General features: G+C 41.5%; 1 protein-coding gene across 1 annotated transcript in view; it reads left to right on the top strand.

Annotated features, from left to right (window-relative positions):
• SGK1 (serum/glucocorticoid regulated kinase 1) overlaps positions 1 to 13,373 on the top strand; it is a 116,543-nt gene that overhangs the window by 35,873 nt on the left and 67,297 nt on the right. The window contains exon 2 of the mRNA XM_067010845.1: positions 9,197 to 9,412. Coding sequence (XP_066866946.1) covers positions 9,197 to 9,412 — 216 coding nt within the window. The remainder of the gene's footprint in view (positions 1 to 9,196; positions 9,413 to 13,373) is intronic.

The raw sequence follows: 13,373 nt of genomic DNA, 5'->3' as shown, positions 1-13,373 counted from the left end.
GTGAACAAATAAATACCTTAATGGGTCAAGGAGTAGTGAGAAGACAGACAACGGTAGACTGTCCCTAGTATGTGACACTTAGCAAGAGTTCCCAGATGGACAGGTGGGTCTGAGGGAGGAGTTTGTATACAATCAAAGACTTAGGAAACCTGTCTTTAACACAACTGAAACTTAAATGACATGGTGGAGGCTCTGGATGCACTGGGGGCACAACGGGAAAGGAGAATGCAGATCCTAGGGGAATTGGTGTCCCAGGCCAAGGAGTTTAGACTTTATACCATTTTACTTTTTTTTTTGGTCATGCCATGGAGCATTTGGGATCTTAGTTCCCTGACCGGGGATCAAACCCAAGCACCCTGCAGTGGAAGCACAGAGTCCTAACCACTGGACCTCCAGGGAATTCCCCTAGACTTTACCATTTAGATGAGTGTTCTTCAATTTGTGTGTCAGCTATTAGTGGGTCATGAAATCAAATTAGTGGGTTGTAATAAGCATTTTAAAGGAATAGATTAGAATAGAAAATGTCAGTGCATTTCATGAAAAAAGAATAAAATTGGAGGTAGACAATTTTTCCTGTTATATCTCTCTGTATTATTACAAATGTGTATATGTGCAGGACTTTTTTTTTCCTGGCCACACCATGCAGCTTGCGGGACCTCAGTTCCCCAGCCAGGGATTGAACCCTGACCACGGCCGTGAAAGCCTGGAATCCTAACCACTAGGCCACCAGGGAACTCCCTGCACAGGACTTTCTTACAGGACATCCATCCTTACCAAAAAGATTTGAAAGCCACTGCTGCCATTGATGGGAAACCACTGAAGAGTTTAAAGCTGGGACAAGATCAGCTTTTCCATTGGGAAAGATGCTATGGTTTCAGTGAGAATAGACTAAAGGGTCAAGGTCATTTAGGGCTTGGCTTTAAGAATCCAGATAAAAGACAATAAAACAGTGATTCTTGAGTGAATATAAACTTGAGAGCTGCAGGATAGATAGATTTGCTGATTCATCCACCCTTTCCACCTCCACTGCTGCTATTCTTTTTTGATCCTTATCATTTCTTTTATAATCAAAGACTCTTGACTCATCTAGCTACTTGTGTTCTTGATCAACTTAAATCCATCCACCATACTGCATTGAAAGACACATCTGACCATCCCACTCTCCTGCTTTAAACACTTCAGTGACCATTCATCACCCCACAACCCAACTTTTCTATCCAGCTTCAGTTCTTGCCTCTCCTCTATGGGCTTATTTTCTATACATCACATGAAGATTTTTGCCTCTGTAATTTGGTTCCTGTCATCCTATCTGCTGGAAGTGTCTTTCCCATTTCAATTCACCTGGCTTCCTTTAACTCAACCTTTAAGCCTCCGTTTAACCATCACTTCCTCCAGGAAGCCTTCCCTGATTTCTCCCAACTGGGCCAAATACCTCCCACTTTTTCTGCCATGGCACTTTTTTCTGTATAAAACTCTCTCTTGCTTGGAACCATAACTATAATAGCAAATATTAACGAAGTGTTCACCCAGTGCCAAGTGCTGAGTTTACTTGCATTGTCTCATTTAGGCCTCATAAAACCCTGATGAGGTTGGTATTATCATTATCTCTATTTTACAAGTGTAGAAACTGAGATTTGGGAAGGCTCAGTAAGCTGCTTAAGCAGTGATGCTAGGTTTTGCAACCAAGCAGTGTGGTTCTAGAGCTAATGCTTTTAACTATTTGCTACATTAACTCTTACTATGATGTGATAACCCACAGGCTCGTGGGGCAGTCTCCTCTGGAATGCAAGCAACCTCACTCAAAGGTCACTCAAGCAATTTTATTTCTTTGTGTCTTCACCACCCAGCATAATGCCAGGCAGAGACTTTTTGAACTTTTGGTGAAACCTTTAAATGCTGCAGAGTATGCAAGCCAGGTTAAGTACTGAGAAGGGTCCATTGGATTTGGAAATGCGGTTTATTGACATCTCAGTAAAAACTTGTTTCAATGGGGTGAGACTCTTTTTGTCATGTTCTTCCCTTTAGTCCCAGAAAATATTGGGTGATCCATAATATTTGTTTAATGGATAATTGCAACGGGCTGAGGAGTAAATGTGAGGTGAAGAAATGGAGATCATGTTTTCATGAAGCTTAGCTAAGAAGGAAAAGGGCTGGGGTGGTGGTGAAAGAGGGTTTCTGGAACCAGGAAATTTGTGGGTGAAAAGGGGGTGTTATGTGTTCAGTTAGCTTGCTGGCTTTTTAGAGATATTTCAAATATTTCAATGTGTTGAATACGCCAGGGGACAGTAGCCAAGAGAGAAGAAGTTAAAGCTCGTGGAACAGGGGATTATTGGAGGAGCCAGAAGAGGAAGCTTCCAAAGCGTGTGTGGGTGGATTCGCTGTGGACGGGCCAGCCAGGCTCTTTCCCGGGGATCAGCCCAGCCTTGCCATTTTCCCTGAACCTTATTTTTCAATTCCAAAAGCAAATAGTACATACTGCCCTCTAAGAGATATTACCTGACAGAATTCTCTCCTATTTCCTCTTTTTTCTTTTTTTTTTTTTTTTACTGTCACCATTATTTTATTCATCCATTCACTCAACAAATATTTACTGATACCTACTTTGTTCCCAGCACAAAAGAAACCTTTCATTTCTTTTTAAAGGGCCATTTAAACACTAAAAAAGCCAAAGGTACATGATTTCAGAATGCCAGACAATCCATTAAATGGAACATGTTTGGTTTTAAGCATAACTTTTTCTGTTGTCCTCACCATTCCCATCCTGCCAAGGGCTGCTCCTCTTTTTTCTTTTTCTTTTTGTTTTTAATTTTCTAGATCCAGGAAAGACGAATTCAAGCTAAAAGCCCCAGTCCCAGAACTTAAAGAACTGAGAAAAACTCTACTTCCATTTCCAAAGAAAGACTTATGTCAGTGAATTCTGAGCTTTTTCTGTTTAAAGCTTTGTGGGGGGAGATGGGGTGAGGTGGGCACCTAAACGAGGAGGAAGAAGAAGGGGATTTACGGGACTGAAGTACAAGGACCAGGTCTGGTGTTGAATCCTCACTGCCTCATGCTGGTAGAACAGGGAGGGCTGGCAGCTGTAACAGGGGATGCAGCCGAGGTTGCAGGTAGCAGCGTAGAAAAGGATGGAGAGATGTGCACCATCTCATTCCTGCCTCTTCCCCCTAGCCCTCCTCACCACCCCATCCCCCAGACGAGGCCTGGGGAAAACACAGGGTTAGACCCTGAGAACCTTGAACAGGATGCAATTACCTTGGCCAATGCTGAGAAGAAAGGACTGGGAAATCCCAAGGGCAGAGGCATGAAAGGATGGGGAATTCCAAGAGCCACTCTGTCTTCTCAGGGTGTCTGCTCTGAGGAGCTATTGCTGTGTGAAAGAAATCGTTATGCAGAACATATTTATTACCTTGATAGAGGATGACAGCCAAGTGTGTCAAGGTCTATAAATGAGGGATTCTCTGGTGGTGCAGTGGTTAAGAATTCCTCCTGCCAAGGCAGGGGACACGGGTTCGAGCCCTGGTCCAGGAAGATCCCCATGCCGCGGAGCAACTAAGCCCACGTGCCACAGCTACTGAGCCGGTGTGCCACAACTACTGAAGCCCACATGCCTAGAGCCCGTGCTCCACAACAAGAGAAGCCACTGCAACGAGAAGCCCTCACACCGCAAGAAAGAGCAGTCCCTGCTCGCCGCAACTAGAGAAAGCCTGCATGCAGCAACAAAGACCCAATGCAGCCAAAAATTTTTTAAAAATTTAAAAATAAAAAAAAGATCTATAAATGAATAAATATAGTTATTGTCAAGAATAATCAAGCAATTCCTATTTTTATTGCCTACTATTTGTAAGGCCGAATGCTAGCCCCCAGGGAATTTTTTTTAAAAAGCCTAAGGTGCTGTCCTCACCCTTACGTTCCAGTTGGAGAGATGACATAGCATAACAGCTGGTGAGCATCAAAGTCCCACGGTTTTATATAAGCAATACACACTGCAGATGTTCAGAGAAAGGAAGTTAGATGATGACCACGAATAGCTAAAGTGAAGAAATCAGATGAATATCACTGACCTTGTATCATAGCACTGTTATATTTTAGGAACCATGCTATGAAGCAGCCCCGGGCACCAAGGTAAGAGGAACTTGCTTCCAGGAGCCTTCTCCCGAATTATGTTAATGTCATAACCAGCCTGCTGGCAGGCACCCCTCTGGAAAAACGAATAGGTGTGGAGGTCTCTCTTTATGATCAATTGAATTATTCAGATCATTTTACTAGAAAACTTGCTTGACTATATCTGAATTGAAAGTTATGGTGGCATCATATAAATAAAGTCAGTTTTGTATAATAAAAAACGCCTCTCTGGAAATTGCCAAAGTTGTGTCCAACATCAGGTTCGCTTGGATTTTAAGGAAAAGACAGCTCTTCATTCCCAGAGAACAAAATGAGTGATGAGACCAGCAGGTGCTGCCTTGTGAATTCACAGATAAGTACCTGAACCCTCTATAATTTTTCTGTTATCAGTGGACATCATTATCAGCTTAAATGTATTAAATTCGGAGTAATATATGTTTCCTATTATTTAATAGGAAAAGAAAACCACGAGTGGAAAATCCCCCGAAGCTGGCCAATCTTTTTAATCACATCTGGTGATTTCCTAGTCTGCAGGATTATTGCTTTTGGAGATTTTTTTCAAATCTATTCAAGTATAGAAATTAATAAAACCAGGGCAGACTGATTTAGCAAAGAGATTGGCTTAATATTTTGCATACACACTGTTCAGTAAGAGTAGCTGTGAGGTTAAAAGAAAGGTCTTACTCTTTGACCTGTGTCTGGAGAGGTAATTCCTTCTTTAAACGTCTGATGCAGTTTGCAGAACAGGCTTCTAGAAAGCCCAAGTGAGGGAGTTTTTGATTTATTCGGGGTGAGGAGGATGTCTCACCCTAATCCGTGTTTGTTTACAATGCTCTCCACAAACGGGTGTGTGGCTCTGAATAAAACCAGGCCCAGGTGGCCCAGGAGCCAGGGCAGCAGCCTGTATCCGGGCATTCTTTTTTCTCACACACGCAGCTGCTACGGTTTTCCGAGAGCCATTGTGACAGGTCTCTGAGGGGCTCCCCAAACCACTCACTGTCAGCAACTCCCACAATAGGCCGGTTGTAGCTTGAATTCCCTCAGGGCCAAGGGAGTGGTCCTGCACTCGGCAGTTTTGGAGGACACCTTGCCTGAGTCCAAGGCCAGAGGGAGCGCCCTTGGACTCACTCCCTGTCCAGCCACTCTCTCAAGATCAAGTACACATCGTCAACCCTGTCATGAATCTGGCCAATAAAAACCACTTGGAAGGCTCCAAAGCAGTGAAATGTGCAAAGCAGTGGGGGGTGGGGGACAGACTGAAGCCAGTAAGAGGACTTAGCCAGAGGAGATACAGCAGTTCAAGACAAAGCAGGCGATGAATGCCAGCCACAGTCCTTTCACAAAATGTATTACTATATCTATTTCTTTCTTTCTTTTTTTTTTTTTTTTTTTGCGGTATGCGGGCCTCTCGCTGTTGTGGCCTCTCCCGTTACGCACAGGCTCAGCGGCCATGGCTCACGGGCCCAGACGCTCTGCGGCATGTGGGATCCTCCCGGACCGGGGCACGAACCCACGTCCCCTGCATCGGCAGGCGGACTCTCAACCACTGTGCCACCAGGGAAGCCCTACTATATCTATTTTTATAACACCTTTCTCCCTGATGCTTCTGGAGAAATGGAATATTTCTAAATTTCCCTCACAACATTTTCTGTGGAAAGAGAGGAGGACTCTAGTCCCATGTCTAAGGAGCAGAATGGGTGAATTTGTCGAAGGGTATTTGGAATCAGGGAACTTTCTAATGAAATGTCACGCCACCCACTCCCTGCCCCCAGTGGGAGGTGTGAAGGCGCAAAACACAAAACACTCACTCTTAGAGGACTTGAGTAAGTCATGTTATTCAGTAAGTGTACGTGAAATATACTAGATTCTCATAACCAAATCCCCAGAAATATGACACATACTTCACAAGTAGATCTTGGCAAGTCACTGGGTTTCTTTCCCTGGAAGACTTCAGTAGAACATGGCTATTTGTTTCAAGTCTTCAACTCATATTTGCAGCTTGAGTCTTTCTCCCGAAATCTCATAAAATTAAAATTGAACCCTCCACTGAGACGGATCACTCATCTCTGCTTATCTTCCCCCCTTATTATTTATTTAAATAAATAGATAATTTATTCCCTTAGTCATAAGTCAAGCTCCACGAGGGCAGGTTTTGGGGGATCTGACTTGTAAACTGAATTCTCAGTTATGCCTGACACGTAGCTGGTCTTCGATAATAAGTGATGAATGCATGAATGAAAGTTAAAATGTTGAAAGCATTGGATTTTTTTTAAGTTAGAAGATAGCAAATCATTTTATTTCTACTTCATAGAATTTTACTTCATACTTGTTCTACTCGCTAGAATAACTTCAAGGGTCCAGCAGTGACCTTTAAAGGTGTAGGGTATGTTTGACTAGGGTTTTATTTGGCCAGCATTGTTTGCTTGGGGGTTTTATGTGTTGGTTTGTTCATTTTTTCATTTAAATTTAAAAACTTTTGGCAAGCATGCGCTCCTAGTTTGCCACAATCTCTACCACTCCCTATTTTTATACTCTGATCATAGGGTTTTACACATTTCCTGTTCTTGCCAGCCTCTGAGGACACTGAGTTTGCCAGCTTATACCCTAGTAGAAACTAGCTGACTGATTTGCTTAAACTAAGAGGTGTAGTTTTTCCCACGTAATAATTTACATTGTGACTTTGGGCAAATTACTAACATCTTTAGGTCTCTTTCAACTCTCAAATTCTGTTTTGTTTTTTTTTTTTTAGCCGCTCCGCGGCATGTGGGATCTTCCCGGACCGGGGCACGAACCCGTGTCCCCTGCATCGGCAGGCGGACTCTCAACCACTGCCCCACCAGGGAAGCCCAACTCTCAAATTCTGTAAAAGCATCTATGCATTGTTTGATAACCTATGGTCAAAGTCATCTGAACTATTTTGGGAATTCTTAGCTGATATCAAATAAAATGACAATTCCTTATGTGATTCTGTTTTTAAATTAATTAATTAATTTATTTATTTTTTGTTCAGTTGGGTCTTTGTTGCTACGCACGGGCTTCTCTTACTGCGGAGCACCGGCTCCAGGCACATGGGCTTCAGTGGTCGTGGTGCACAGGCTCAGTAGTTTTGACTGGTGGGCTCTAGAGCACAGGCTCGGTAGTTGTGGCACACGGTCTTAGTTGCTCCGCGGCATGTGGGATGAGAGATCCTCCCGGACCATGGCTCGAACCCGTGTTCCCTGCATTGGCTGGTGGATTCTCAACCACTGCGCCACCAGTGAAGCCCCCAAAAAACACTCTGAATGCAGCTACTAACATGTTTATGGAGCCCCAGCGTGCAAGAAATACTGATGGAACCCTCCCAAATGTTAACATCAGAATAGTAAATGCAAAAAGATTATTTTAAATGACGTTGAAAAGAGTACCCTATACACAAAGCAAGTAAAAGACACATATGTAACCACAGAAAGAAATATGATGATTTTAATTGCTTAAGACTCTTATAAACTTTCAAAGAAATTATTCTTTAAAAAAATTAAAGCACAGGACACTGTAAAAAGAGGGAGAACTAAGACATCCATGATCCTAACAAGAAATGCAAGTTTCTATTTTGCCTGTTACTTTCTTGCTTTGTCTATAGATAGTACATATATTTTTACATATGCAATTATAGTGATTGAGCAATTCTGTATTTGGCTTTTTTTTGTATAATTACATTCTAAACATTTTCCATGTTGCCACAGTCTTCACAATATTTATTTTTAGTGATGGCATAATATTCCATCAAATTGCTTAAACATTCTTATGCTATTGCAATTTTAGTTTATTCTCAGTATATTTTTAAAAAATCTAATTGTCAGCATTACTAACTAAAATTCAGTACTGTGATTTTATTTTTTCATCCTTTCAATATACACTAATTTCACCAATTGGTTAACTATAAAAAGAACCCTCAGGAATTTCAAAGAGCATGGAAAAGGCATATTAAATCAGGATGAATTTCAAGCATTTGATGACAAGTCATAAATCACTCCAACACTTGCTAAAACTGCATGCTTGTAAAGGAGTAGACAGTGGATTCAAAGTGCCTGCGTCCTGCCTTTGCTTGACACCAGTATTGTGCCTTGGGGAAACTTGCTTCATTTCTCTGTGCCTCTGTCTTCTCATCTGCAAAATGGGATTAGTAATACTGCCTATCACGTAAGACTGTTCTGAGGATTAAACAAAAAAAAACGTTGCATGTTAAACACTTAGAACAGTGTCTTTCATATTGAAAGTGCTACATAAATGTTATCCTTTTAATGTTAGAATACCTTTACATTTTTTCTCTACCTTACAAGAATTCTACATGCAAGCAAGACAAGTGGTGAGTTTTAAAACTTTAAGGAAAAAAGAAAAAGTGAGATAATTTCTTAGCCAGGAGCAACTTCTTTTACTTCTTTTTCTAAGGTGAATTGTAACCAATTCACCTTAGACATTTGTGAACTATCATTCGGTCAGCATAATCATAATAGTAAGAATTGAAGTAAAATAAGCACCATCTACTCAATATCATGTGCCAGGCAAAACACTTGGACATTTTAAAATACTTTAGAATCTGCATAACAACCTGGGCAGAAATATTACTACCCCAGTCTTACAGATGGGGAGACAGACTCAGGGAAATGAAATGACCAGCCAAAAAACACAAGCTGCTGGAAAACGACTGGCCAGCACTGACCAATTCAGGTTATGTTAAGATTTGATAAGGGGGCTTCCCTGGTGGCACAGTGGTTGAGAGTGCGCCTGCCAATGCAGGGGACACGGGTTCGAGTCCTGGTCCGGGAAGATCCCACATGCCGCGGAGTGGCTGGGCCCGTGAGCCATGGCCTCTGATCCTGCGCATACGGAGCCTGTGCTCCGCAACAGGAGAGGCCACAACAGTGAGAGGCCAGCGTACCGCAAAAAAAAAAAAAAAAAAAAGAGATTTGATAGGTAGAGAAGTTGTGAGACTCCTTTCATGAGTATCCATCCCACCAACTTTCCCATCAAGGCCTCATTAGACATCAAAGGAGGTAAAATGCAGTTTTTCTTTTCTTTTGCACACACACTGTAGGTACGAAGATGGATCAAGAGTCCAATGGTCAGTGTGGACAAGCATCAGAGTCCCGGCCTGAAGTACACGGGCCCCTCAGTGGTGTACATGCCACCAGGGGAGCCAGACTTCGAGCCTTCGGTGTGTCAGACGTGCCTGGGAGACCAAGCTTTCCAAAGAGGGGTTCTCCCTCAGGAGAAGGAGTCAAGCTCATGGGAAACTCAGTCCGGGTGCGAAGTAAGTTTGCTCTGGATCCATTCTTCTGAAAGGATTCTAGGTCTTTGTTTTTCTTGTATCCATGGCATGGTACGCGCCCCCAAATTTATGTTTTTAATGCACATTTATAAAGCTTCTGAGGAGGACATCGAATTGTGGCCTTTGTTAGTCCGTTGTACTAATTATTTTTTAAATAGACTTTACTTTTTAGAGCAATTTTCAGATCACAGCAAAATTGAGAAGAAAATATAGAAATTCCTATACATTCCCTACCCCTAGATATGCATATTCTCTCCCACTATCAACGTGCCCACAAGAGTGGAACATTCCTTACAACTGATGAGCCTACATTGACACATCAGCACCCAAAGTTCATAGTTTACATAAGGGTTTACTCTTGGTGTTGTATAGTCTATGGGTTTGGGCAAATGCATAACAACATGTATCCATCTTTATAATATCATACAGAATAGTTTCACTGTCCTAAAAACCCTCAGTGTTTCACCTATTCATCCTTCTCTTCCCCCAACCCCTGGCAACCACAGGTATTTTACTGTCTCCATAGTTTTGCCTTCTCCAGATGCCATGCAGTTAGAATACACTCTATTGTCCTAATTTTTTATGCTGTTCCAAGGCAGCAATGTTTTGGTCAACTAGAAATTCCTCCTAAGTTGTTTGATCACACAGAAATCAATTCTTGTATGATGTAAGAAAGATATCATAACAGTCATCTAAAGTTTGTAAACACCACTGAAGTATTTATCTCAGCTTGATTTGATCCATAACAGAGAACTATGTCAATCTTTCACTATTTTCCCATATATACTCATATTTTTCATATACTTACATTCTTCCTGACATTTTTCTCTGTTACTCCAAGAGTTCGGGGGATTTGTGTGTTTGTTTGTTTTTTAATTTTGCTAATTCAAGAAAGCCAGATAACGGACTTATCTTGTAGGTTCTAACATTTCAAAAATTTAAGGTTGTATTTTTTTTTTTTTTTTTTTTTTTTTTTTTTTTTTTTTTTTTTTTTTTAATTTTTTTTGTGTGGTACGCGGGCCTCACTGTTGTGGCCTCTCCCTTGCGGAGCACAGGCTCCGGACACGCAGGCTCAGCGGCCATGGCTCACGGGCCCAGCCGCTCCGCGGCATGTGGGATCCTCCCAGACCGGGGCACGAACCCGTGTCCCCTGCATCGGCAGGCGGATTCTCAACCACTGCGCCACCAGGGAAGCCCTAAGGTTGTATTTTTAACATAACTCAATTAGGCTTATTTAGTTTGACTTTTTAAACCATCAGATTACATGTTTATATTATTTTTATTACCAATTTATTGACATAAAAATACAACAGTAAGAAGACAGGACATGTTATTACAAAGTACAATTAATTGCAAGTGATTTCAAATCAGTGCATCATAAGATGATAAATGTTAATAACTTCTCCTTCTTTATTTTTAAATCACCATTTTCCAGAGATAAAGGAATCATTTTAGCTGCTAAAAGATAAAAACACTTGAATCTGAATTCCTTTTAAACCTGAGATATGCAATGTCTCAGAAACTGTTACCTCATGAAAAAGTAATACCTGCTGCCTACTTTCTAGGGTTATTGGAAATATCAAGTGAGATATACATGAAATATTTCATAATCTATAAAGTGCCATGCAAATATAAATCATCATTACTTATGTTTGCTGATGTACATATTAGCTAAGCCTGTAACTGAACTAGACTTCCATGACTAGGTTAGCAGTTTGCTGATCTATGAACATCTGTCATAGGGCATTTGTTGTTTATCTAGACACTGGCTCAACCCCACATTAGTCATAAAAGGTAATAAATTGATTTTAAATGCAAAGATTGGAAAAGTTTTTCTGTAAAAGGCCAAATAGCAAATATTTTAGGCTTTGCAGGCCATACAGTCTCTGACACTTCGACTTAGCTCTGCCCTTGTAGGGAAAGCAGCCACAGATAACATACAAATGAATGGGCCTGACTGTGTTTGAATAAAACTTATATTTATAAAAGCACGTGGCTGGTCCACCAGCCATAGTTTGCGGACTCTTGGACTCTTAAGAGTCTAAAAGAATTTGCCAACTCCTTAGACTCTAAAGAACTATTCATGACTCAGAGTCAGAGAGAGGGCTCTGTAAATCCTATACAGAGCACAAATGCCTAGTCCTAAATATTTACTGGAAGGCCTACTATACGCCAAGCTGTTGGGAACAGAACTAGATTAATGAATAAATGGAATTCCACTCAAGAGGAAACAATAAACAAAGAGCTGGAAGGAATTTAAAGCAACATTGTGATTCATCCTTTTACTTTATCCAGGATTATAGATGAATCAGTCTCCAATTTACAATGGATTACCTGGTTCTGATTTAGCTGGGGTTTTATAAGGTCACCACAAACCAAAAAGACACTTATATTTTAACAATTTAAAAATGAATCTAGGACTTCCCCAGTGGCGCAGTGGTTAAGAATCCGCCTACTAAAAAAAAAAAAAAAAAAAAAAAGAATCCGCCTGCTGATGCAGGGGACACGGATTCGTGCCCCGGTCTGGGAAGATCCCACATGCTGCGGAGCGGCTGGGCCCGTGAGTCATGGCCGCTGAGTCTGCGCGTCCGGAGCCTGTGCTCGGCAACGGGAGAGGCCACAACGGTGAGAGGCCCGCGTACCACAAAGAAAAAGAATCTAGAAACTTCCCTGGTGGTGTAGTAGTTAAGACTACACGCTTCCACTGCAGGGAGCACAGCTTCAATCCCTGGTTGGGGAAGTAAGATCCCACATGCTGTGTGGCACGGCCAAAAAATAAAAATGAATCTGTACTTTGTATCCTTTAGGGATTAAACCATGAAATAGCTCCTTGAGAAGGCACCTCTGTCCTTTTAGGAAGTGGAGTTGTGTGCTAAGTAGATGGAGAGGCTGTTAGATGCAGACCAGGCCTCGTGGCGAAGACCTCAAGTTGTCCCCTTGACAACTCCTGATATGGATTATTATTATTATTTTTTTTTTTTTGCGGTATGCGGGCCTCTCACTGTTGTGGCCTCTCCCGTTGCGGAGCACAGGCTCCGGACGCGCAGGCCCAGCGGCCATGGCTCACGGGCTTAGTTGCTCCGCGGCATGTGGGATCTTCCCGGACCTGGGCACGAACCCGTGTCTCCTGCATCGGCAGGCGGACGATATGGATTATTTTAAGCAAGTCATTAATTCATCCTTCCTGCTCAATGTTCTCTCCTATGAAAACTGAGATTATTCATGCCACTGAGTTTCTTCCTAGGAGTTTTTTGGTACTTTGCAGATGAGATGGGATTTAAAAAATCTTTTGTAAATCTAAATTTATGTGTAGTGTTCTGGAGTCAGTCAACCCACATTCTGGTGCCAGCTCTGTCCCAAGGTCAATATATGAACTTGAGCATGTCACAAAAGCTCTTCAACATCATGTGATGGGCCTAACCTAATTAACTCTAAAGTCCTTTTTAGTCTGAAATCCTGTGGTTGGAATTTGATGACCTAAAAATGAGAAAAAACTCTCCATTTGATGTATAAAGAGAAAGCATAGAAAATGAGGTGAGAATGTTTCAAATAAAATAAGAAAGCAAACAAAGCACAAGTCCTTTATGAATAACTGTGAGAGGTTTTTTTTTCCTGATTTTAAAGATAGTACAGTCTAAATGCTACTTTTAATGGCCAAAAATTTGCTAAGAGTTATAGTGCAGTTAGTTTGTGCCATGCCTTGCCAATTGTCTAGTTAGTAGCTTTTAAACATGTTTCTCCTATGGAAGAAACTGGGATATATGTATTGCTAATAAATCATCCAGAAAAATAGCAATATTGTGATGTTATTAGTAGTGCTGTCTAAAAATGGACTGTTTATTAAATAGGCCTTTCTGGGAATGAGATGGGAAGAGGATAACACAGAGCTGTGTAAGCTGTTACTGAATAAAGCATGCCAGTGGAACTCAACTTGAAGTCAGCT

Source organism: Kogia breviceps, chromosome 13 (assembly GCF_026419965.1).
Source record: "Kogia breviceps isolate mKogBre1 chromosome 13, mKogBre1 haplotype 1, whole genome shotgun sequence".
Lineage (NCBI taxonomy): Eukaryota > Metazoa > Chordata > Mammalia > Artiodactyla > Physeteridae > Kogia > Kogia breviceps.
Note: the sequence above shows the minus strand (reverse complement) of the source record. Positions and strands in the feature narration are given on the sequence as shown.